Source organism: Phascolarctos cinereus, unplaced genomic scaffold (assembly GCF_003287225.1).
Source record: "Phascolarctos cinereus isolate Bilbo 61053 unplaced genomic scaffold, phaCin_HiC Scaffold_2;HRSCAF=192, whole genome shotgun sequence".
NCBI classification, from domain to species: Eukaryota; Metazoa; Chordata; class Mammalia; order Diprotodontia; family Phascolarctidae; genus Phascolarctos; species Phascolarctos cinereus.
This window is the reverse complement of record NW_027555625.1, coordinates 24,688,981-24,715,966: the sequence shown is the minus strand read 5'-3', so window position 1 is coordinate 24,715,966 and position 26,986 is coordinate 24,688,981. Positions and strand designations below refer to the sequence as shown.

Sequence of the window (26,986 nt, the reverse complement as noted above, 5' to 3'; positions counted from 1 at the left end):
AAGTGGAGTTGCTGGGAATTGAACCCAGGTCCTTTGGTTCCCAATCTGGCCTGCTTTCCAGTGTCTGCCCTTCAATTTATAATGTTCTAGGAGTGTGTGATCTTTTTATCCTTGAGCTATGGATGATACCCACCCTCAGAGTCTCACTAAGTACAGAGCTGTGTCTTTGCTTTCTGGGCCTATTGAGAAGAAACACATAACCTCTTTCCTAAAGAATTCATCACTTTATTGGAGGACTATTTTTCATCTTCCTTTCATGTCAGAGAGAGGTCTAAGATCAAATTATCCACCGCTGTCACATCATGAGATCACATCTCTACACTTTCTTAGCCCTGCATGCCAGGTGATAAGAGCTCAAGTCATTCTATTTTAATTTCTAAAGGCCCATAGGGCATCTCTTGCCAAGTGCTAACCCTCATAGTCATTATAAGTCTAGCTAAATGTTTCACATCTATAGACATCTCTCTCTACACTCAAGGATTTTCTGGATCTTTGATACCCAAGATGTGCAGGTAAGAATATCTCACCCAAGGAAAATGTTTTTTATTAAGAAGGTCTATTCTCCTGAGATCAGCCTTTTTCCCCCAGTCCCAGGTACAGGCCAGAGAAACTTATTGGGAAAAACAGGGTTAAGGATGAGGTTAATGTTTAGTTTAGGGTTTGGTGTGCAATGAATGACTCCATCTTCCATTATATGGGGAATTCCCTCAAAGGGTAAGTGACAGACTCAGGCCATCAGGATTCCCATTTTTCTATTGCAGAAGAAGATGAGGAAGAGGTAAAGGTCCTTCCACATGCCCTTGTGAAGTTGTTCCTGTGGACAAAGATCTTTGGGTAAGTCTCCTCTCATTTTCCAATTCCCATTCTCCCCACCATCCATGCTAGTGAGCCATAGAAAGTAATGAAGACAATGAGAATGGACTTGTACGATTGCTTACACGCATATGCACATGTGTGCATGCACACACACACACACACACACACACACACACACAATATGCAGCCTCTCTGTTACCTTCCCAAAGAACTCTTGCCTACTCAGTGACTTCCTTTCTTTACCATCCCACCCTGTGAAGGCCTTTGGGTGGGGGTTCCTTTACTTTGTAATACATTCCATGCTATTGTATATCCATCTTCATCCTTAACACCATAATCATATTGTAATCCTCACCATTCCACAGTACTTAAAAAACATCTGTGATTCTATCAGTGTGGGTAACTGCTCTACCAATACCAGTTGCAGAGCCTCCACATTTCATTGAGAATTTTTGAGCCCCAGCACACATCAGTGGAGTGATCTAATTTTGTTTTGTCTACCAGGGTTAACTTAGGTTGCAACAAGTGAGGTGCAATGTGATGGACTGCACCAGCAGTCAGTCCACCACTGGAAAAGCACTAGGCTAAGTTCTGAAGGAGAGAAGAAGGAACAGAATGGAGAGCGTGCTGATTTTACTAGGTGACTTCTGGAGTTGTTTTGAGCTCTGAGATTTGGAGGTTCTATTTGGAGAGGGATTTCCTCCTAGCAGTACTGCAACTTGATTGGAATGACATCACCATCACTAGCATCAGCATAACCATTAGCTGCAGGACCATCATCAACATTATCATATTCATCCCCATTTCCAACTCCATTCCCTTCACCTGCATGTACACAGTCCTTTACATTTTGTAAAGTCCTTTCCATCTGTTACTCTTCTACTTTCCTATCTCCTTGGGATCTCCCCACATACACACCTGTCTTCCTTTTCTTCCATGTGTTGAAGGCTGCAGCACAGCTCGGTATCAGGATGACAATTGCCAGTATGCTTAGGGCCATGGCCCGAGGTCTTTTCATAGTTGGCTTCCCAGGGACTTCAGGAATAAAGGACAGCAGATAAGCAGAGGTGAGAATTTCTTTACAAGGCAATGGGGAGTGTGGTGAATGAGAGGACAAGGGGAAGAAACTCCAGGAACTGTTCTCCTTGGGATGAATTTAACTAATGTGGATGAGGTACTCACCTGGGAATATGCCTGGTGTTTCCAGTTCACTGTGCTGTACCACACAGGTGTAACCTGTCCCAGGGTCATTGAGTGGGAGCTCTAGTGTGACTTGGAGGTAGAAGGTGGAATCAGCATTGGGCAGGGTGCCACTAGAGCTCTCCTGTCCCCACACACCCAGTGCTCCATCCTTTTCCCAGTGAAGCATGATGGAGCGGGGGTAGAACCCAGTGGCCCTGCAGAAGAGGGTGGCTCTGCCATCAGGAGCATCCTGTCGGGACACGGTCACATCAGGGGGAACTGATGGCAGAGAGCAGGAGAGAAGGGGTCAAGTCCAAAGCTCTTCACCTCATCTCTACTCACTTCAGAACACCCATGACTATCTCTGGGTTCACACTTCCTAAAGCAATTTGGGTCATGACCTCACCACAACTTAGTAGACAGTTTGCTTTTGGCAATGATTAAAAAACCGAAACCAAAGCCAAAACCGTTGGCTAGTGACCAAACTTCTGGTGATGATTATCTTTGCTCTCAGCAAGGCTGGGTGACAGTGAGGGTGCTTGGGTTAGTGATTGATATTTTCCCCACACAGCAAAATCTTCTTAACCTGACTCCTAGTTTTAATGGCTTGCAGACGCCTGTATCACATCCCATCAGGAAGAACGGGACTCTTGGAGTGGGACTTTTATCACATCATGCCCCTCCTAAAAGAAGTAATAGTGCTTACCATTTCTATGCCATGGAGTTTCCCACTGAGACTTGGATAACTCCTGGGACCATAGATATTCAGTCTTCTGGTGGAAATGATGTGGACTTACTGTGAGGATATGGGGGAGGGAAGCAGGGACTCACCATTTTCTCTTATGCTTGAGTACTGCAGGACTTTCCTCAATGGCTCAACACAATCTTCCTGCATGTAGTGTTTTATCTTCTTGTAGGGAAAAATAACTTCCCAGAAGGGTCTGAAGCATTCAGCCTCAGGCTTCATCGCCACCCAGTGCTTGAGCTGCTCATCTACCCCACAGAAAGCCTCTCCATCCACAGCATACCAGAAATGGCTGCTCACATGGATGTCTCCATCTAGGTGACAGTCATGCCAGAACTGCACTGTGTGATTATCTGAGTGGAGAGGGGAAGAAAAGAGTTAATTTGAGAACAAAGCAGGTGTTTACAATTTAATGTAATCTCCACGAGGGCAGAGATGGGGTCATGTTTATTTTTATATTCTCAGTTCCTAGCAAAGTGCCTCGAACATTGATTAGGAAACGGAAAGTAAGATTCCTGTTTTACATGCCTCAGAAGGGAAGGGATTATTTTTTGGTGAACTTTGGGGTTTCGCTGTGCCTTAGGTTGAACTTTCCTGATTTTTGAGGTGATAGGAAAATTGCCTGTACCATGTGTGTTCCAATGGTTCCTGATTGGGTAGAAGGCGAGATCTTGTTAGATAAGTAGGTGCATGGACAAAATTCCACACTCAGGCATTTCAATAAGCAAGAATCCAGATTCTTTTCTGGAATTCATGGATGCCCCCAGAAAAAGGGCTGTGAACTTAGTAGCTAGGAATGCTGATCCCTAGAACTGTTTAGTGACTATAGGACAAATGGGTATTGTCTAATTATGGCTAAGCTGGCAGAAATGTTGATTTTTATTTGCATCCACTTTTCAATCCAGAAATTGTGCATTGGTGAGAAATTGTGTCCCTTATTTATGAGTGGAATATTATATTATTATTTTTATTTTGCCTTCTTCTTAGTTCATGTTTTTGATTAATACTGAAATTCATCTTAGTTGATTTGTTAAGTGAGAGGTTAGATGGGGAGCCTACAGCGTACAGTGGCAGGAGAGCATTCCTCCCACCGGCATTACTGTTAGAACTTTGAGAGTGTTCGTTGTAATGGTGATCCCCCCAATCTGCTAGAGTTTGGCTGGCTGCAGGTTAGGTGAGTGCGTTGAGAAAGGGGAGGAGAGAGACAGAGAGACACAGAGACGCAGAGACATTGACAGAGAAATGGAGACAGTGACAGAGAGACAGATAGGCAGATAGGCGAATGGACACAAAGAGAGACACCGAGATGGAAAGAGACAGAGACAAAGAGAAACAGAGAGACAGAGACAGAGAGAGATACTAGAGAGGGGAAGGTATATGCTCATAATACATAAACCCAAGTAAATGAACTTATGATTTGGAGTGTGTAGCAATACAGAATAGATGTGAAAAACAGGCAGTGAGACATGATGGCTATGGCAGGAGAAAGGGGACAAATGTTTAAGTAAAAATGGCAACAGATTTCTGGCCATAGAAATTAGGAAAGTCCTGACACTTCATGCTTTAAGTTGAAGTTCAGTGATTAAGGATGTTTAGTGAGTAACAGAAGCCCAAGGGCTGGAGGCAAGTCCTCTGGACTTGTTCCAAGACTTAGAGCTGGGGCCTTGAGAAGCTGATGTGGCTGAGTGTGTGCTGAGCCTTAAGGAAGAACTCTTCATAGTGCAGAGTTGGGGCAGACTTACCTTCACCCTTGGTATCACTCTGTATCCAATTCTGGAGGGCCCAGAGAAAGTTGATCTCACTGTACACCAACTTCTGCCGCTTCTCTTCAATGTAGTGGGCCCCCAGTGCCTGGGACACCCAGGCCTCTTTGATCACAAGCTGCTGGTCCTTTTTGTCATAGAAGCTTCCCTGCACGCCATCCATAGAGCTGACCATGGTGAAGTCCAAGAGAGACTTTGTTGTACCCACTGCTGTGAAACACATCTCAAGGCTGTGGTAAGCTAATTGTGAGAAAGGGAAGGAGGAATGATAGATTTTATGGCCCCAATATTTCTTCCCATGCTTCCCATTTTTAAGAGTGTAACTAGAGTTGAACAGGCTGGGTCCTTTTACCAGAGGACAGTGCAGATAGGGCATGGCGTGCTGCATTCTTGCCTAAAAGTATCTACCACATAACTTAGCACACAGCAGGGCCTTGTTGACTGACTGAGTCAGAGGCTGGTGATGTTAACACGTTGCCAACCATGACCTTGCTTTTTGGTATTTAAAAATGCTATTAATGTATAAACATGACTGTGAAGATCTGAGGTATTAATGTAGCCAAGCTGTGGGAGAAGAAAACAAGCAGGTGTAGGAGGATATTGCCCCAGAAAGTGTAACAATTTTTATCTACATCAGGGCTGTGGTGCAACTAATTTTTTTTTAAGCAGAGATGGCAAGGCAGCCTTCTCCATGGTTCAGGAGATTGGTCTCACAATTCTGTAGACAGAGAATGCCAGAGTGTGGGAAGAGGAAGGAAAGGAGTCCCAGAGATCTGGTGCAGTAAGAAATCCTGACTGTGGACATTTAGAGGCTCCAGGGCTGGTTTCCCTTGTGTGTGTTCTTTGTCCTCTTCGAGCTTCTAGGGAAAACAACATGAAGGTCAAGAGAACTCTGTTTTATGCATGGTATTGACTAGTGGAATGGCCTCCTAATTGGTCTCCTTGCCTCAAGTCTCTCCCCATTCCAATCCATCCTCCTCACACTTTAATGCCCTCTGCTTCACTTGGAAAAGATCTTATTACATAATGATCAAAGCAATTTCCCAAAATCATAGATCTGTCCATGCTAACTCCCTACTCCATAAACTCCAGTGGTTTCCTATTATTTCTAGGGCCAAATAAAAACTTCACAGTTTAGTATTTAAAGCACTTCACAACCGTGCCACATCTTCCCTTTCCAATCTTACTACACATTACTCCTCCACGCTCCTTTCAGCTCAACCAATCCATTCTTACCGTTCCTCCTTTGTGACACTCTGCCTCTTCCTGCCTCGTCAGTGTTTGTCCTCCGTGTTTGGAATGCTTTGTAAATCTTAAAGCACTCGATGGATACTACTATTTATAATTATTCATTAATATAGCAATTTATAATAATAACAATTATTTGCCTTAATTGGTTGTGATTCCTTTAGAATCAACCATAGCACTTACAGCCATAGCTTTGTTGAGATACTTGCAGCTGTTGGTAGCAGGGGAGATCGGGATAATTTCTTGATTTTTCTGGACTTGGGTATGTCCCATAGAGTTACACATGCATTCTGGTCCATTTACATGGGACGTATACTATGGCTTCCTCGCCAGAGGACATGCTGTGAGATGACACAGCGACTCCTCATCAGTCTGGCTACACGCCCTTTTCCTTCTCTCCCCTGTGCCTCATGGCAGTATTTTTTATCTCCCAGAATGGAGACTGATGTGCGTCAGTTAGTCCACAAGTGCCTTTATGTGCCAGGTGCTGTACTAAGTGTTAGAGATCCCCCCACCCCGGAAAAAAAGGCAAAAAACAGAACTTGCTCTCAAGGAGCTCACAGGGTAATTGGGGAAATAATTATGTACAAATAAGACAGATATGGGATAAACTGGGGATGGTCTCAGAGGAGTTTGTGTGTGTGTGGCTTGTCCTTTGTTCTCTAAGAAGACCATGACTTGCAAGCAAATTGGATTTAAGTGAGAGAAGACCATACAAAGTCACCAGCCTCCCTTTCTCCTCCAGAGCCATCTGGGTCCAGTGGCCAGATATTGATCAAGATGACTGGAGATGGCCCAGCTCCTGTTTTAGGAGAATAGGTCTCACTTTTTCACCCAGTCTGGATGGCAATAAGGGTAAGGAGGGTTGGAAAGGCTTCTTGTAGACAATGAGACTTCAACAGAGAATGTGATGGGCACTTACTTTTGCCAATGCATGAGAAGCTTCCAGAAGACAGAGGACAGGGTGATCAGAGGATCTGTGGGAGGTGGGAATTGTATGTCTCTGGCTAGGAGTTTCCTGAGGCCAGAAACTTCAGACTCAGAGCTCTACTCAGCTAAGTCTCAATGAGTATGTAGGATGAATCCAATGAATTAGTTCTCTCCTTTAGATTTGCACTGAATATTTCCAATAGGCTGGAGCCAATGACCATATTTTCAACTGCAATTTTGAATAGTGTGAACTGGAATATACACAACTACATTATTTAGACTAGTGAGGCTCTCAACTTCCCACCCCTGTATTCCCATCCTACCCTCTGACTCACCTGCCTCAGTATCCCTTAGAACAATCACTCCCACAATTAGCAGCCAGGATGAGAATGATTCTCTCTTTGTCTTCTGACTCTCCATCTTTATCTATAGGTAGGGCCTTAGTTTCTTCAACAGAATCCTTTTTGGGCAAAGCTCTTCCCTGAGCAAGTATACTCTCCTATGCCCAAATGGGAAATGAGCCTTCCTAAGCTTTATCCCCACCCTTGCTGGTGACTGCTCTGCAGAGGTCCTGCCCTCCTCTCATTGCCAGCTGGGACATTTGTCTCTAGGCAGTATCTGTTCCTGCCTGGGAGCCATTAGAACAGAAGCAAAATGGAGTTTGTGGTGAGGGCAGGAAACCCCAGAGGTAACAATCATCAGGTGTTGCTGGGAGGTCCACAGTTGGGACTGGTTTAGTGCCAGTAGTTGTCATTCTTTTAAAAAATAATTTAAAAAATTATGTAGTTTTTTTATTATTTTTTTTCCATATGCTTTTGAGTTGAAAATTTTTTCTCCCTTTTTCTCCCCCCCCACCCTCCCCAAGATGGTACACAGTCTGACATAGGCTTTACATTTACATGCCCATTAAACATATTTTCACATTAGTGAAGTTGTAAGTAAAAATTAAAACCAATAGGAGGAACCATCAGAAAGATGAAACAAAACTCAACTGAAGATAAAAATAAGTGAGAGCGATTCGACTTCCATAGTTCTTTGTAGTTCTTTCTTTGGATGTGGACAGCATTTTCCATCCCGAGGCCTCTGGAGATGTCTTAGACCCTCGTAATGCTGAGAAGGGTTCAGTTTAACATTCTTAGTCATTGCATAACGTGGCTGCTATTGTATACAAAGTCCTCTTGGTTCTGCTCACTTCACTCAGCATCAGACCATATAAGTCTTCCCAGGTTTTTCTGAAGTCAGCCTGTTCATCATTTCTTATAGCACAACAGTATTCCATTACATTCATATACCACAACTTGCTCATCCATTCCCCAATTGATGGGCATCCTCTCAATTTCCAATTCTTTGCCACCACAAAAAGAGCTGCTATGAATATTTTTGTACATGTGGGTTAGTTTTGTTTTTTTTTTAAAGCATGCTTCAGGCTATATTCAAAAATATCATTTCCTTCTCTGGAGGTGGATAGTATGCTTCATCTTGAATCCTTTGGGATTGTCTTGGATCATTGTTTTGCTGAGAATAGCTAAGTCACTCACAATTCTTCATTGAATGATATTGCTGTTACTGTATACAATGTTCTCCTGGTTCTATTTACTTCACTATTGCCAACCTCAGAATTTGGTCTAAGAAAGACAAATAAAATTAGGTTGCTTGCATGTTTATTTCTCTCAAAGCAGGCAAAGCATGCATGTGGAGCTGCAGTCAAAAGCTGATCTCCTTTTGGGGTTGGGGTACACAGTTTTTATACCCTTCCAACAGGAGCTGATGTCACTCCATCATCATTTCACCTCTGGACAGAGGAAATACCTCTTCTATCAGACCCCTGCCCCCTATTTGGGCTATCTAGATAGAAGAATTTGTTTTCACCCAAGCTTGAATAGAACAATGGATTTTCTACTTTAGATTAAATCCATTTGAGCTTGGGTAGGGGTTCTCGGGTGGGGACTTATCAGGATGTAGAGAATTGTGCAATCACGTTATTAGTGATGTTCTTTTGGAGGGATTTCTGGGTTCAGCAAACAAACTGCTAGGATCTCAGGCATGAGCTTGAAGGATGCTCAGTTTGCCTCCTGATTAGCTGATCCGGATTCCCAGGTCAGTTTGGCCTCCTCTGGATAGTAAGGAAGCTCAAACAGAACAAGGTGGTTGGTAAGGTCATTAATCATTCTTCACAATTTTCATAATTTTTACACTATGCATCAGTTCATGTAAGTCTTTCCAGATTTTTCTGAAATTATCCTGCTTGTCATTTCTCATAGCACAATAATATTGCATTACATTCACATACCACAACTTGTTCAGCCATTCCCCAGTTGATGGGCATTCCTTCAATTTCCAAATCAAAAAGAGCTGCTATGAATATTTTTGTACAAATAGTCTCTTTTCCATTTTTTGGGATGTTTTTGGGATACAGAACTAGCAGTGGTATTGATGGATCAAAGCGTATGCACAGCTTCACAACCCTTTGGGCATAGTTCCAAATTGCTCTGCAGAATGATTGGATCAGTTCACAACTCCATCAACAATGCATTAGTGTCCCAGCTTTCTCATATCCCTTCAACATTTATTGTTTTCCTTTTCTATTGTATTAGCTAATCTGATAGGTGTAAGGTGGTATTTCAGAAGTGTTTTAAGTTGCATTTCTCAAATCAATAGTGATTTAGAGCAGTTTTTTCCATATACCTATAGATAGCTTTGATTTCTTTGTGCTAAAACTGCCTGTTCTTATCCTTTGACCATTTATCAATTGGGGAATGACATGTATTCTTATAAATTTGACTTCATTCTCTATATATTTTAGAAATGAGGCCTTTATCAGAGATAGTTGTTGCAAAAATTTCCCCCAGTTTTCTGCTTTCCTTATAATTTTGGTTGCATTGGTTTTGTTTGTGCAAAAATTTTTAAATTTTATATAATCAAAATTATCTATTTTATACTTTGAAACGCTCTCTATATTTTCCTTGGTCCTAAATTCTTCCCTTATCCGTAAATTTGACAGATAAACTATGCTCTCTTAATTCGCTTATGGTATCACTCTTTAGGTGTAAATCATGTACCCAATTTGACCTTATCTTGGTACACCATGTGAGATGTTGGTCTATACCTAGCTTTTGCCATAACATTTTCCAGTTTGCCCAGCAGTTTTTGAGGGGCGAGCTTTCTAGTACTCTTGCTCAGGAGCCCCCAACAATGTGTTTCTTATTGATGATGGCTAGTCAGACTTAATTAGTTTTTTATCAAAGGTATTTTATAAAATGGTATAATAACAAAAGCAGTTAGAGAGCATTTTCCCAAACTGAGGAAACTCTCATCATGTACACGCAAAGTGCCTAAATGGACTTGATTCAGACTTCAAGTATAAAGGTAGTGAGGTACACGTGTAGAGAACACAGGTGGCAAAGGGGGTCATTCATGACTCCTGGTTACTAGAAGTCCTATTCTTCCTCTGCAGAGTCGATGTGAAGTTCTCCTTAGGCGTAGTAACTGAGTTGGGATTTGAGGGTCACTGCCTTTGTCAAACCCATAAACGACACTTCTCTCTGCTCTCATACCCTGAAGTGGCACCCACCTTGAACTACTCCCTATCTTGAGTATCTATCTATCTATCTATCTATCTATCTATCTATCTATCTATCTATCTATCTATCTGTCTGTCTGTCTGTCTGTCTGTCTGTCTGTCTGTCTGTCCGTCCGTCCGTCCGTCCGTCCGTCCGTCCGTCCGTCCGTCCATCTGTCTATCTATCTATCTATCTATCTATCTATCTATCTATCTATCTATCTATCTATCTATCTATCTATCTATCTTTTTTTGGTGAGGCATTTGGGGTTAAATAACTAGCCCAGGGCCACACAGCTAATAAGTGTTAAATGTCTGAGGCTGGCTTTGTACTCAGGTCCTCCTGACTCCAAGGCTGGAGCTGTATCCACTGTGCCACCTAGCTGCCCCAAGTGTCTATCTTTCTGTGTCTGATGTTGGTACTTGGTATGTCTCTCTCTGCTACCAGCTGGATGCATCATTTTCAATTACATAGTAAATAAGGGTAGGGAGGACAGAAACTCTTTTTCACTAGACTCAGTTCCCTTTAAGGGACTTGGCTTGAGCTGAAACCTTCTCCTGGGCTTTATCTCCCCTAGATTGGGGAACTGCTGAAATCCTCCCGCTAATAAAAACTGCTAGAGGAATAGTTAACTTGTTTGATTAGCCAATCATACTTTTCCCCTTCTTGATCCAACCAAAGAGGTCTACACATGTTCATTGATTGACTGATTCTACAACTCAAAGTGACATTTTCACCTAATAAAGCTCTCAAGTCATACAACATCTTATTGATTAAGGGGTGTGTGTATGTGTGTGGAGACTCACACCTGTAGAGGGCTGGTTTGGGGAGTTGGAGGGCTTAGGCCAGCCCGGGTCTTACCAATAGTTTGTACTAAACCTGACAGCTGTGAAACTCAGGATGTCGGCTCACCACCCCCCTGTTCCGTCTCTTGAGAACAGGATGCAGGAAGGGAGGAAATGGATGGGGTACAGGACAGGATGCAGGAAAGAATGTAACAGACAAGGTACAAGGAAGTAAGGAAATCACTTAATTAGATTTGTACTTTTCATGAATAATAATGTCACTATGGCTTGATCCAGTACTATATAAGCCTGAGCCCTCAGATCAATAAACAGAGTTTGCTCTTCACACTGCTCCCACCTGGCCCGTGATTCTTTCTCTCTTCACACTCTGCCGGCCTCAGACCACGGCCGGGGATGCAGGAGCTCCTGGCACACACCTTACAATGACATTCATCATTTCTTACAGGATGATAACATTCTATTATATTCGTATTTGAGAATTTGTTTAGCCATTTGCCAATCAATAAGCTCTACTTTGTTTCCAGTTGTTATATTTTCCCACATATGGGACTTTTCTTCTCCTTCTCCTTCTCCTCCTCCTCCTCCTCCTCTTCTTCCTCCTCCGTCCTCTTCAGAATAAAAGTATGGACATTTTGATAATTTTCTTTGAATGATGCTGATGGTTTTTCAAAATGGGTGGACCAACTTACAGTTCCAACAGTTCATTAACACATTTATCTTTTCACCTCACCCAACAAAAATTATTTCTCTCTTTTGTTAGCTTTGTCAATTTGTTAGGTGTGCGCTGATACCACAGACCTATAGATGTTTTGTTTTTCATTTCTCTTGTGAATAATTTTGAGTCATCCTTTTGTATGGTTGCTAAGAGTTTGTAATTCTTTTGAGAATTATTTGCTCATAACCCTTGATCACTTTTCTATTGAAGCATGAATAGTTTTTGGTCTTATATATTTTGATTAATTGCCTATATATCTTGATTATCAGAATCTCATCAGAAATATTAGATACAAAGTTTCCCCCCCCCCAATAAACCATTTCATTTCTTATTGTAGTTGCACTAATTTTGTTCGTGCAAGCGGTTTTGGAGGTTTTCCTTGCTTAAAAGTGTCAGGATAAAAATTTCCAGTTTGTGACTCAAAGACCGTGAACACTCAAGAGTGTTCTGGTTACTTATTTACCTCTGTTGACACCCAATTATTGTGGACTGACAAAATGAAAGTTTAATCCTATGAGCATATCAATTTATTAAGCAAAGCACGCCAATTGCTAAACAAGCTGGGACCAAATCTCCTCAGGTTAGTCCTGGACCCTAAATACGAGGGCAGACAGACTTTTATATATTAAAAACAATTAATCAAATAAGTCCAATTAATTAAAAGGAAACAATACAACATTAGGGATTGTGATTTCTAATTGGATGAAAGATTAATGACTTTTCAAGCGGGGAGGGGGAGAGTGAACAGGTGCAATTCCCTGAAATTAGAAAAGGAGATGTTCCACTCCCCCAGGTGTCTGCAACCAATTAAAGGAACATAGAAACAATAACTGCTCAGTACAGAGCCAGTTCTGAGGTAAGACATATGGGTTGCTTGAGACGTGCAATTGTGAGAAAACTCTTGGCATCAACTTTTGGGTTTGACTGGGTGTCTGATTAACCTAACCTAGGTCCTTAGTTAAGGGTCTCTAAGCAGCAGGTAGAGGTGGTCCAGCTTCCTAGCCATGTAGGGCAAGGTTGAAATAATACAGTAAGGTTTTCTCACAGTTGAATATACTTTTCTTACAATACAGAAATTGAACTAGACCCATAAATGAATAGAAAAGGAATTGAGCTAGTTCCAGAACTGAGTCACAAGGTAGAGTCAGTGTGGTTCACTCAATTCCCACAATTAACCACTTGCTGTCCTAATCCCCTCAACATCTTGATTTCTTTTCTCACACTTCTCTTCTACCACCCCTATTGACTGATCTCCTTGGCTAGAAACCATTTATGTACATTCCCAAGCCTTCCTATTTTTCTGTATATCCAGATTTCTTGATGAGAGTGGACTGGAAGTCATCCTTTTCATATTTACCAGCCATAACACAAAAGATGTCGTGACTCTTTCACCCCAATGCATCTATTTCTTGTCCAGGTTCTCTATACCTGTTTTTGGTTCTAGGCTACTTTCCACTACCACCAGCAAGGGCAGCATCATTTCAGTCAGTGTCAGAGTCGTGTGCAGTCAGTGTATTTAGGCAGAGAAGGCAATTCAACCATAATTATGAGAAAAATGATTACTTCTCTCTTAAATTAATAATAAATTATTGAATTATGACCAGGATTTTTTCAGAAACCTGTCAATTGTTCAGTCTCTAAAGGACATTGCTGATGGATGAGATTGCCAAAATCCTTGGGGTACATGCACTTTGGGGTACATGCTTTTTGATCCATCCAACTAGAGAACATTACAAAGAATTTAATCTAAGGTGAATTCTGGACCATTGTGTTCCATGTAGGCAGGCTAGGTGGCCTGAGGCTGGGGATAATGTGGATTGAGATAGTCTCTCTTTGTCCAATCAGTCACATTCCTGAGCTCCTCATTAGACTAGGTCTACATCTCATTATAATATTCATTCTCACATTACTTGTTAACCAATTAGAATTGATTGCTACCCTCAGGGTGGCATACCCTCAGATATGCCTGTCAGGGCATTTAAACATTGAGTGGGTTCCATGAGGGCTCTTTGGCATTTGTGAGTGCTACATACCCCTTTTATTATACGCTCACATGATTAATAAAGTGATTAATTACCCAGAAACGATGTCTCTTGAACTTTTTATACATCACAGTTAGTATATAAGACCCTGACTCATTTATAATGCTAGTATCCTTTTAGGTTGGTCCTTTGGGCAGCAGGCTCAAGGTTTCTATGTTCTTTTGGAGGAGGAGTGTTCAAAAGCATGGCAATCAACTCTGACTGGTTAACAATTAATGAGAGAATGAATATTACAATGAGGGGCTGAATCTGAATTTTGATTATGTCATCCACTTCTAAATTACCCCCAGCCTTGGGCAATCTATTCAAAGAATTTATCCCCACCCAAACTTTAGCAGAACACAATGGCTGACCCACCTGGGTGGGATCTAGATAGAGGAGAAGGTTAGCTCAACCTTCCGAGACTCCAGTCTTGAAATGAGGATTAAGAAAAGGGGGAAATATGAATCTTCCCAAATCACTGGTTATTAATAATCATTTCTCTCACTTGATATAGTGAGGCAGCCTGACTACTGCTATAAAATCCTCAGTGCTGGGTCTTGTTGGGTGTGTTCTTTGCCCTAGTGGGGCAAAGAGAACCAGGGAACCAAGGAAACTCTAGTTTGTGGTGGGGGTGTCCAATATGAGCACTCGGTATATGTGTGATTCTTTCACTTCCTTACTATAGTACATTAAGGTCAAAACTCTGAGAGTACTCTAAGAACTTGATGGAACTTGTCTTCGTATGGATCTGATCAAGAGGGCTTTAAACTGATTGCTTTATTTGGCCTCATGGCTTGAGTTAAAGCTAAAACCTGGATTTGGGGATTTCCAGGAAATTGGTACTCAGGAAGCTGATACAAACAAGAGCTTTATTACTATGCAGCAAACAGAGCAGATACATGCACAATATATCAGTATCAACAGAGGTTCATCCCCACAGATGTAAGAAACCCATCCAATATGAAGGGGAGGAAGATGTGTCAGGGAAGAAATGTGCTCAAAGTTAGGGGTTACGTGGTGAAATCATATACCTAAAGAATGGGCTTTGTTGAGAACAGGTAATTGGTGCCAGATGTAGGAAAGAGTATTTCTAATCAGACTCAGATGTATTAGGGAAGTTCCCAGGGTTCCTTGTCGGCACCAGGCTTGGATAGGAGGAGTTCCTCTGTTGAGGACCACAGACTAAGTTAGCTATCTAAGGCAGCAGCAGAAGAATAATTCAGGACCCTGTACCAGGTTAAGAGTTTTATCCAATAAAAAGCTATGAGAATTATTTACCTGATTCAGAGTTAACATAGATCAAAACAGTGGAAAAGTACAGACATGTCTTTCTTAACTTATTTGCTTTTATAGACGTTCAGACCACTTAGCCCAAGGGATTCCATACTGGGGTCCTATTACTATAGCATCAAACTATAACATCAGCCAATATGAAGTTTACAATGATCACACTGATCCATGGAGCTCAGATGGAAAAAGCTGCCCATGTTCAGCAACTAGGATGAGGATGTATTCAAAAAGTATTCAAAAAGAGCACACTCAGTAAAGAAGGTTGTGGAATACTTTTACATATATGGAAGATATATTAATACACAGAAATCTACAAACCTTAAAATGCATTTACATGATACCTGCTGTTATCATAATCACCATGGGTCTTTGCATTAATTTAGCTGTCACACCTTAATGACTCCAAGGTTCCTTCTAGCTTTAAATTTATGACTTGTTAATATTCTCCTTGCTAAAAAAAAAAAAAGGAATACTATGACAATGATTACATTATCACAGCTAGGTGGTACCATGGATAGAGCACCAGACCTGAAGTCAGAAAGATCTGAATTCAAATCCTACCTCACAAACTTACTAGCTGTGTGACCGTGGCAAGTCACTTAACCTGTACCTACCTCAGTTTCCTCATCTGTAAAATAGAAGTAATAATAGCACCTACCTCACACAGTGCTATGAGGACAAAATGAGATAATATTTGAAAGTGTTTTGCAAACCTTAAAGTGCTGTATTAATGTTAATTTTAATATTATTATTATAAAAATAAAAGGCAATTACAAGACTGATAAACAATGTGAAACTTGATTCTATGCCAAAACGTTACATATGTTGTTGTGAGACAACATGGAGGATAGAACAAAACCAAAAGGAGTAATTTCTATATGACATGTCATGTAGCTCTTAAATATGGAGAAGAAAAAGTCTTAGTGTGGTCTATGATATTAGTAGGAAACAACATGATGCAGTGGGGAGGAATGCTGGAATTAGAGTCAGGAAAGTCCTGCTTCCAGTGTCCACCAGCTGTGTGGCCACAGAGAAGTAATCCAACCTCTCCAAGACTCTGGCTATCTATCTACAAAATGGGGACAATAATTGGCACAGTCTTTGTCCAGGATGCCTACATCCAAGAGTTAGGGGAAAGGATGCTTCCTATCCATGCTTACTACTGTATTCATGCTTCACTTCACCTACTTCTGCTTCCATGTTGTGCAACCATCCTCTGACCTTCACTCCAAGAGTCTTCCCTCTTCTCCAAGTTCACCTTCCCTCCCGACTCACTCAGGAGTTCAGGCAATGGAGATGGGCCACCTCATCTTCTGGTATGTCTGTGCCTGTGGCCAGTACATAATCTGGAATACTGTGTTCTGGCTGTGGGGCCAAATTTAAGGAAGGCAGCTATAATCATGAGGAAGGGAAAAGGACTTGGGTTTATGCCTTGTAGGTATCAGCAGAAGGAATTGGGTGTGGTTAGCTTCCTAAAGAAAACACTCAGGGGTATATCATAATTGTCTTCAAGTATTTGAAGGACTGTCAGAAGAAAGATGGATCAGGCTTATGCTGTTTAGCTCAAGAGGGCAGAAGCAGGAGTAAACTTTTGGAGTCCCAAAAAGCAAAATACACACTTGATGTCAAGAAATCTCCTGACAATGAAAGCTATCCAAACACGAAATTCCTCATTCACAGGTGGTGGGCTCCCTGTCACTGGAAGTATTCAAACAAAAGCAAGATGACCTGTTGTTGAAGATTTTATATACTGAAGTCTCAGTCAGGTATGATTTGAACTAGATGGTTCCTGAGATCTTGGAGAGTCTGTAAACTCCTGACAGATCTCTACATTCACCCCAGCTCCTCATCTTTTGCCTTTGTGTCATTCCCTCACTATTATTATCTTTTACCCTCATCATCCTACAATCCCAAGAGAAGCTTAAAAAGAGCATTATATGAAAAGACCATGCATAAATTTCTGATGGGATGACAGTATCAACCTTTTTGTTCCTCAGTTTCCTCATTTGTAAAATGAATAGATTAGACTCATTATATCTAAGGGCTCTTCGACATCTAAATCTTTGATGCTATTATGCTGATTTTACCAAGGGGTAAACTGAAGTTCAAGTGACTTGCCCAGGGAGGAGGTGTCAAGCCAGGATTAGGCTAAATGATCTTCAAGGACCCTTCTAGATCCAACATTACAGGAATCAAACAGGGGGTCACCCACAATATCCTAGGAATCAAATAGGGGTCTCAGTTTGGAGGTACATAGTGCCACTGTATGTTCCACATTAGATGAAAATATTTAGCCTCAGGTATTGGTGGCAGGAAGACCTAGGTCTGAACCCTGTCTCAAACTCTTACCAATTGTGGAACTCTAAGCAATCTACTTAATCACTCTGAGATAGTCTTCAGTGAAAATGGGAATAATAATAACAACAGAATCAACTCCCAGGTTGTGAAGATCAAATGAGATATTTGTTAAGAGCTTTGCAAACCTTAAAGCAATATAGAAATGTGAATACGTAATCATCACCATCAACATTATTGTTATAGTTGTTGTTGTTATTGTGATTATTGTCATTGTTAGGAGGTAGATGGACTTTGACAGCCCCAGCACCAGATGGAGGTGAGAGAGTATTCACAGCTGGAAGCCTCCATTGATGATTAGGATCATGGTGGAGGTGAAAGTTAGCCTTAGGGATGCCAATTATGACCCATTCACCTCTGCAGGGGAGAGCTATCCAGGAACAGAGAGTGCAGACAGCCTGCTGGTCTCCCACATTCTTCTACTGCAGAGGAATTTCAGGAGGGGAGGGCAAAGGTCCTTCCAGATGACTGCTCATTCCTGTGGGAAAAAAAAAGATTACTGGGTTAAACTCCCATCAGCTTTCCACGGCCCCTCTTGGCACCCTCATGCTGAAGGGAGAAATGGGGAGAGGAGTGACACCTAGGTCATAGAATCTCACTCAAACACATGACTTTTTTCCCTTGATCCCCTCCCCAAAGATTCTTTTTTGTGATTCCCCTTCAAATCTGCACCACCTTTGCACCTCGGATGAGACTTTTGTTGCCTTTCCCTAAAATGCGTTCCCTGTCATATATCTTCTCAAAACAAATGAAAAGCATTACAGTTGGCCCTCATTCTTTGTGGGATCTTAAGAGGTCATTTCATTCTACTTTTGGACAGCTCCTGCCTCTGGGCTAGACCACCTTCCTGATTTAGGGGAGCCTATTTTGTTCTGCTCTCTGGCCTGCCCTGAAAACCTCAGGACATTTCTATAAAAGAACCCCTACCCCCCAGATCCATCTATGTGAAACTATGAATACTAACTTTGGGTCCAACCTGTGATTTCATCAGGGAACTCCTCATGGGGAATCTCTCTTTACTAATGCAGTTTGATGACTCTTTTTGCAACTGATAGCTTTAGCAAGTTGCTTGTGGCATTAAGAGGTTAAATTATTTGCCCAAGATTATTCTGCCAGTACGTGTCAGAGACCCAGGCCATCCTGAATAAAAGCTTGGTTCTTTAGCCACTATACCACATTGTCTCTTACTTACTACTTGATTCTCTCATAGAAGGGAAGTTGAAGGAACTAGACATGTTTACCCTAGAGAAGAGAAGACTCAGGGGGAACATGACTATTGTCTTCAAGTATTTGAAAGATTATCATATGGAGGAGAGATTTGTTTTTTCCCCCTGTTTGGCATCAGATGGATCTGAACAAGATAAGGTGAAAACTGATCAGAGCCCAGGGTCCTAGATGCAGGGTTCTCCAGTGGGAGGAGATGGAGGACCAGAGCACAGACTTAGAAATATCCAAATGTTTATGATCAGAGGGTTGATATGTAGATAGGAGACACCTTGTTGGAAGAGAGCACTGTCTTACTCTACTGAATAAAAAAAATTATTCATAGTCAACAAACTATAAACAGAGGGGATCTCATATTGTTTAGATCTCAGTTTCCTCATCAGTAAAATAAGAGGATTGGGTGGTATGACCCTTGGGCTTCTTTCCAGTTATAGAGCTGTGGTCCTAAGTCTGTGGTCTGAGTGTACATAGACAACTAATCAGAGGTTTGCTGGTAAATATTTAATCACCAGCTCTGCAAAAACCCTTTATACTTTAAATTTTAATGTGCATAATTAACATCTTCTTCTTTGCTTTCTTAAGTTTAGACAATCAACAAAGCAATAAATCACTTCCCAATTCATAACATTTGCCATTTTCCAAGGTGTAGATTTGCACACTGAAAATTTAACAGTTGGTTCTTGGGAGCCAGTAGCAGGGTGTGATAATTCCAATATCAATAATGAGTCTTTTTCTTTCTGTTGTAATGATAATTATTATGGTTACATTTCTATAATAGTGTTAAGGTTATTAAGGCCCTTTCCACATAATAACCCTATGAGGTTGCTAGGACACCAAGGCCTCTCAGGATCTCTCCTCCCTGTTCCTTTCCCTCTCTTCACACATACACACCTGTCTTCCTTTTCTTCCATGTGATGAAGGCTCCAGCACAGCTCAGCACCAGGATGGTGACTGCCATAATGCTCAGCACTGTCGCCCAAGGCCTGTCCATAGATGGCTTCCCAGGGGCTTCAGGAATAAAGGACAACAGATAAACAGGGGTGGGAATTTCCCCACAAGGCAATGGGGAGTGTGGTGAATGGGGCCCTTCCCTGAGGAATAGGAGAAGGAACTCCAAAGACTGACTTCCTTGAGATGAATCAACCAATATGGATTTGGTACTCACCTGGGAACATGGCTGGAGTCTCTAGCTCGCTGTGCTCTACCACACAGGTGTAACCTGTTCCAGGGTCACCGGGTGGGAGCTCTAGTGTGACTTGGAGGTAGAAGGTGGCATCAGCATTGGGCAGGGTGCCACTAGAGCTCTCCTGTCCCCACACACCCAGTGTTCCATCCCTTTCCCAGTGAAGCACGATGGAGCGGGGGTAGAAGCCAGTGGCTCTGCAGAAGAGAGTGACTCTGCCATCAGGAGCATCATGTCGGAACACAGTCACCTGAGGGGGAACTGATGGCAGACAGCAGAAGAGAAGGGGTCAAGTCCAAAGCTCAGTGGGAATCTGTTCTTCACCTCATCTCTTCTCACATTCATCTTGCTGCCAACTATTGCCCTATAATGTACCCTCCTGTGCTCATATAAGCATCTGGACCGATGGGGAAGAGCCTCAGATAATTTGGTCCGAGATTCGGGGCTGTTTCTACACAGCATTAGCACAAACTTGCCCTGTTGGAACATTTAATAACAATAACTCAAGATCATATGTGGCTTTAAAGTTTGCAAAGTGTGTTATAGACACTGTCTTTATAGACTCACTGTTTGAGTCTCATGGCAGCCCTATAAAGAAAGTATGATAAGTTTTTTTTTGCCTGGTTCATCAGTATGGGGAAGTACATAGAGAGCAGGGTCAGAAACAACAGCTTGGCTGGGTGACCTGGCCAAGTCCCTTAACTTTTGAATGCTCTGGCAACCTTCTGAGACTGTAAGTTGTAGAGGAGGTGCTGACCCTACACTGGAAGAGAGATTTTCCTCCTTTAGAAATTGCCTATACCAATGAACTCATAGGTCTGTACTCTAACACTTCCAGTCTAGGGAATACTCACTATGGAAGCTCCCTCTGTTGATGAAGAGAGTTGCCTGGAGATACTGAGAGATGATTTCCCCAGGGTGGCCCAGATAATGACTCGACCTGTAGGTGGGACCACAACCCAAGCCTCCTGATTCCTGTGCTATTTCTGTCTCTCAGAGGGAAGACAGAGTTGGCCTCAAACCTTCTCGGTTGAGTTCTCCTCATTCTCACCTGTTCTTAGTCCCCAAGCAGAAGCTATGGATTCTCACCATTTTCCCGCATGCTTGAGTACTGTAGAATTTTCTTCATGCTGTCAACACAATCTTCTTGTATGTAGTGTTTCACTAGCCTGTTCCAGAAGGCATTGTCCCAGAGGGGCTTGAAGCGCTGGGCCTCAGGCTTCATGGCCACCCAGTGCCCCAGTTGCTCGTCCATCTGGCAGAAGTCTTCACCATCCAAAGCAAACTGGAAGTGGTTGCTCACCTGGATATCCTGGTCCATTGTACAGTCTACGAAGACTTGCAGTGTGTGGTTTTCTGTCGGGGCAGAATATGGAGTGGGATATTCTAGATGCAAGGAATTCAAGGAGGCAGAGCAGGAAGATTCTGGGAGGAAGATCAGGACTCATAGGTCCAACAATCAAAAAGATGGAATTTTGTTGACTTTGGAGGTGGCTTATAAGGTTGGAATATTTTGATTGATGAGGTGAGAGAAACATATTACTTGTTTAATTCATTATTTTCCATCAATTAAGGGATAAGGCAATATCTAATTTATAAAAAATAACACAGGAAACACATGATTTAACCAGTCATCTTATTGGCTGGAATTGTAGAATGAGGGAATGCGCTCAATCCAATAGGTCCAGGTAAGCAAGCCAAGAAACTGTCTTAGGACCTGGAAAATGGCAGTGCCTCAAGGCCCCCAAATTAGTAGTGATAGATGAAGAGGAGAGACAATTAGGGATCAGTGTGGCATATTTTTCTACTCATGGACAAAGGAATGTCTAGAAGCTTGATTTGGAGCTCAGTAATCAATGGATATTTGAAAATTGGGAACAAAAACTGGTTCCAAGGCGAGGAATCAGTGCCTTTTGAAACCTAGGCAATAAGGTAATGCATGCAGCATAGTAGAAAAGGTGCTGAATTTGGTGTCAGAGCTGGGTTCCTTCCCATAATGGTTCTGCTACATAATAACTGTATACGCTTGGGTAAGACATTTCCTTCGTCAGGGTTTCTTTCTCCATTAAATGACAGAGTTGGGCTAAATGGCCTCTGTGGTCCTCCTAACTCCAAATCTGTAAGCCCAAGAACTAGCCTGCGTAGCTTGTCTGGCATAATTGGTCTGGTCTCTGTCTCGAAATGCCCAACTCAATGATATGGTTTCATGGAGAGGGGCCAATTGGACTCAGAGGAGATCCATCAAGAGGGGAGGTGTATGTACATTGGGGTTGAGTGGGACTGACTTACTCTCAATGTTGGTCTCATTCTTTATCAAATTCTTGAAGGCCCAGATGAAACTTTTCTCAAGGCTTATCAGCTTCTTCTGTTTCTGTTCAATCTCTTTGGCTCCCAGGGCCTGGTACATCCAGGGTTTCTTCATCACAACTTGGTGGTTCTGTTTGCTGTAGTAGCATAGCTGAACATTATCCACAGAGCTGATCACGATGAGGCTCAAGAGGGAGCTTCTTGTGCCAATTGCAGTGAAATGGAAGTCATGGATGTGGTAGTCTGAGAGAAAGTAGTGAAGGTAGGAAGAATGGGCATCTTGGGGCCTCAGAATCCCAGTGCCTCCTCCCACCCAGCTTTCACCATTATCTTCACCATTATTTTCACCATTGGTGCAATAAATTGGGCTGGTATGGGAATGTGCCTGCTCCATAAGTTGGCCTGAAGGGGCAGAGTAGTACATACTCATTTTAGTAAATACTAAATCTAATGGCATAGCTTAATAAGAACGTCTTTTTAACTCAGCCATTCACTGAGAGGCTACACTTGCGCTTTGTCATTTGGGACTCGTCTCACAGTATAGGGAAGTTTTGTTAGGAGTAGGGATGGTTAGGGACTTCCCATCTATGGGCCTTTGCATTAGAACTAGATATTCACCATGCCTGGAATGATCTCCCTTCTTACCTTCATCTCTTAGAATCCCAGGCTTTCTTCAAGACTCAGCTCAAATATCATCTTCTTCATTCAAAGGGATCCTTTCCCCGCAGCCTCCTACCCCTCCCTGCTCCATGCTAACGCTTTTTTCTCAAGATTATTTTTCATCTACTCTGTATGTACCTTGCATAGATCTGGTGATGTACATGTTTGTTCACCCACTAGAATGTGTTTTCTGTGAGAGGAGGGATATTGTCTGCCTTTTGTTTCCCCAGCATTTAGCATGATGGAAGGCACCTTGGTGTGATGGAGAGATCATTGAAATCAGAATCAATCACTTACATTGGAACCCCAAATTTTTTTGCTATGAGCGAGTTACTTGATGCATCTGGGGTTCAGTTTTCTCATCTATAAAACAAGGGGGCTGATAACAAAACCAGTGCCCTAGACAAGAAGGGAAGCTGTGGACTGGGAAAATATCTTTGAGAAGGGTTTTATGTCCAATGTATAAATGGAACTAAAATGACCAATAGCCATTCGCTAATAGATGAGGGATGAAAGGATGTGAACAAACAATTCTGAAAAGTATAATTGCAAACTTTTAACAGCCCAATGAAAGATAAGTCCACATGACCAGTAATAAGAGAAATGCAAATCAAAACAGCACTGTAGTTTCAGCTCACGCTCAGCAAATTGGGAAAGACGACAAAAGATGGGAAGCATCAGTGTTGGAGGGGCTGTGGAAAAACAGGCACACTGCTGCATTGTTGGTGGAGCTCTGAATTGGTTCATCCATTATGGAAAGTAATTTTAAATTATACTATTTATATGCTGATTATATCCAGAGGTACTGCTGCTGGGCATATCCCAAAGAAATTTAAAAAAATCAGAAAGAAAGGCCCAATGATATCATTAGGCTAAGCTTCTATTTACTATCATTATTTGAAGCTCTCACCCAAGTGAGGAGAAGCCCTCAATGTTGGCCCCGGAAAATGTGGCAAGGCCAGAGTTTCTTGAATTTCCCTAGAAGCTTTTCTCAATTTTCACTTCTTGGGACAGGGTGACTCTCACTAGCCGCCATATCTGTCTCCCAATGAACCATGGGAACACATTTAACTCTTTTATGCCCTGACTGCCTCAGTTCCATCCCCTCTAGCTATGAATGAAGCACAAGCACATTCTCCAATGTGAAAAACTTCTCCAAATAGCTACCATTGCCTGAGGTCACCACCATAGGTGTGCATTGCACATTTAGTTAAGGTGTAACCAAAGAATTTTATATTTCTTTTTGGAGACAAAGATTTATTGACTACTCAAATATAAGGACAGGTATTGAGATTATAGCTGTGATTTCATTGGCATAGGGAACTCTTCTACTCCCTTTACTAATTCAATTTATAGTCTCAGAGAGTTGCCTAGAACACAGAGAGGTAAAAAGACTTGCCATCAGTCAGTCAGTCAATAAACATTTATTAAGCATCTACTATGTGCCTGGGGCTATGGAACCAGAATGTATTAGATGTGAGGCTCGAAGCCAGGTCTTCCTGGCTCTGAGGCCAGCTCTGTATCCACTATGCCCACAGCTTCTCAAACATAAAGGACAATGTTTTTATTCATCAAACTAAAGAAATTAGAATTTTACAAAACAACTTTATGAAAGTACCCAGAATCATACAGAATTTGGGAGTTGGTAAGGACCTTGGTGGTCATCTCATCCACTCCATAAATAAAAGGAATGGCCACAGTCACACCTGACAAGTGGTGACTCAGACTCTACTTGAAGACCCCCAGGGAAGGTGCCCATCATCTGTCCAAGCAGCTCCTACCCCTTTGGAATGGCCCTTCCCCTAGGAAGTTTGCCCTGACACCAAGTCTCTTTGCATCTCCCACCCATTGTTACTATTTCTGGGTCCACATCGATAATAATTTAAGATCAATTGGGCCCCAATAAGGGCCAAAAACCTGAATTAATCTTTTCTCTCTGAATGAACTAAAAATGCCCCTTCCTGTGTCAGCAACTTTGGGACCAGCTGGAACTGATTAGCATTCTTCCTCTTTGTGATCACTGAGGACAGGATACCTGGGACCAGACACTCTCTTGAATAGCGGGACTTTTCTTATCTTGGTATCCTATGGACATATGTTATGTAGGGGAAACACAGATATCTTGGATCTATAATTTCAATTGACACTTTGACATTCTTCTATGTTATTGTATTTACAACCTATTCAACTAAGAAACTTCCTTTCTCATGCTGTATGTTAAAAAAAACATACGGAGACTGTATTTTTTTTTTTTTTTGACTAACACAGACTTCCTTAGTCAGGATTTAAATGTCCTCCTAAAATTGCTTGAGTCAGTCAGAGTTAAAGCTCTGGCTCCATGTACACATCTCTAACTTAAGGGAATAAACAATATGAATTTACTTATCACCTAGTTTGTTGTCTCTTTAACCAACTTTCAGGTCGACAACATAGAACAATCCTTCTTTCATATAACAGTTCTCCAGATGCATAGTTATTATGCCCTTCTGAATGTTTTCTTCTTAAGGCTGAACATCCTGATTTCCTTCAGCTCATCCTCATGTGATAAACGCATAGTTATAGCTCTGTCCTTGAACTCTCTGGTTGTACCCCTGTTCACGTGCCTTTGTGTCTGCGTCTTATCTCAGAATTTCACAGTGGGAAGGAACCTCAGAATTCTGATTCAATTTGTCCAATATGGACCTGAGAAAGAACTCACCTTACAGCATACCTGGCAAGTGGTCATCTTGATGTCATTTGAAGACCTCCAAAGAGGAAGGAAGCAAGCCTTTAAAAAGTATGTCCTAGGCACAGCACTAAGAAATGTGCAAATATCTGCTCATTTGATCCTCACAGCAAACCGAGCAGGTGGGTGTTATTATTACCTCCATTTTATAGTTGAGCAAACTGAGTCAGTCAGTGGTTAAGTAACTTGCCCAGGGTCACCTGTGTCAGTAAGTATTGAAGGCTGGATTTGAACTCAGGTCTTTCTCACTCTAGTCCCAGCACTGTTTCCACCATGCCATCTAGCTCCCTCTCAGCTTTGGAAGCAGAAGAGCTACGAACCTTCATGACTGCTTGTAACTGCTTGGGCTTCTCTCCCCAAGGGTAAAAATAAGATATATTCTTATGGCTGAAAAAGCTAAGGGGAAGATGGCCTTCCTCAGTTTAGTGGGAATACAGCCAATTTGAACACATCACCAGGGATTTCTGGAGCACCAGCAACTTTTAAGTGGCTCAAGATGGGGAAATGAGGAAGTGGTGTTTCTAGGAAAGTCTGTTTAAAAGAGTAGCCTTTTATGTAGAAGAGGACTATTCTTTGCCATTTATTTTTGCCAGACTATTATTCTTTAAATGAAAGAATAGAATAGAATCTTTTCTTTTTTGCTTTTTTTTTTTGTGAGGCAATTGGGGTTAAGTAACTTGCCCAGCATCACACAGCTAGTAAGTGTCATGTATCTGAGACTGGATTTGAACTCACTTCCTCCTGACTCCAAGACTGGTGCTCTACCCACTGCACCACCTAGCTGCCCCCCAGAATAGAATCTTTTGAATATAAATCAACGTGGAAGAAGAACTTTGGTGGAGCTTAGAACTGGATTTTTGATGCTAACTGTGATGAAGACCTAGGTTCAGGGATCTAGCTTTCAAGAGGAACTATAACTTTCATTTCTTTAGGCAACACTTAAAAGCCCAAATCTTGTAACTCTACCAGTCTTGGGGCCCCTTGAGTGCCCCAGGCACTGGGTCCCTTCCATGGAATAAAAGCTTCCTAAAGGCAGACTGTCTCCTCCCCCAATCCTAGGTAGTGCATCTATGGCCTTGGGAAACTCTCTTAACCTACCTAGATCTCAGTTTCCTACCGTGTAAAATGAGAGGGTTGGCCCACATGGCCTCTGAGGGCCCTTCCAGCTCTAAAATGATCAGCCTTCCTGCTGTTTCACCAGACTCACCTGCCTGGGTGTTCCTCGCAGCAAAGCATCCTAGAATGAGCATCCAGGTGAACAATGACTTCTTCCTCTTCTCACTTGCCATCTTGTTCTGCAGACACACTATGTGGCATCCTCAACAGCCCAGCCAGAATAGACAGGCTCTAGGCCCCACGTTTTTGCCTTTTTCAGAGCCCAACTGAGAAAAGATGCCTCCGTATACACACAGTGGCCCCTATGCCTCGTGCCCTCTTCCCTTAGTTCATTTTA

General features: G+C 42.1%; 2 protein-coding genes across 3 annotated transcripts; both read right to left on the bottom strand.

The window, feature by feature from the left end:
- Positions 1 to 267: 267 nt before the first annotated feature.
- LOC110218444 (class I histocompatibility antigen, F10 alpha chain-like) lies at positions 268 to 5,037 on the bottom strand. Its single transcript, XM_021001165.1, has 5 exons — positions 4,486 to 5,037; positions 2,830 to 3,096; positions 1,999 to 2,277; positions 1,735 to 1,851; positions 268 to 814 (listed from the first exon to the last, which is right to left on the bottom strand). The coding sequence occupies exons 1-5, from the start codon at positions 4,892 to 4,894 to the stop codon at positions 753 to 755; spliced, it is 1,134 nt and encodes a 377-aa protein (XP_020856824.1). The 5' UTR covers positions 4,895 to 5,037; the 3' UTR covers positions 268 to 752.
- A 9,604-nt stretch (positions 5,038 to 14,641) lies between these two features.
- LOC110218463 (zinc-alpha-2-glycoprotein-like) lies at positions 14,642 to 26,986 on the bottom strand. 2 transcript variants are annotated; one of them, XM_021001202.2, is made up of 6 exons: positions 26,741 to 26,985; positions 22,131 to 22,391; positions 20,931 to 21,197; positions 19,824 to 20,102; positions 19,550 to 19,666; positions 14,642 to 17,912 (listed from the first exon to the last, which is right to left on the bottom strand). In XM_021001202.2, the coding sequence occupies exons 1-6, from the start codon at positions 26,820 to 26,822 to the stop codon at positions 17,854 to 17,856; spliced, it is 1,065 nt and encodes a 354-aa protein (XP_020856861.1). In that variant the 5' UTR covers positions 26,823 to 26,985; the 3' UTR covers positions 14,642 to 17,853. The 2 variants fall into 2 exon arrangements, with proteins under 2 accessions (XP_020856861.1, XP_020856862.1); XM_021001203.2 differs by lacking the exon at positions 19,550 to 19,666 and having other exon boundaries at positions 26,741 to 26,986.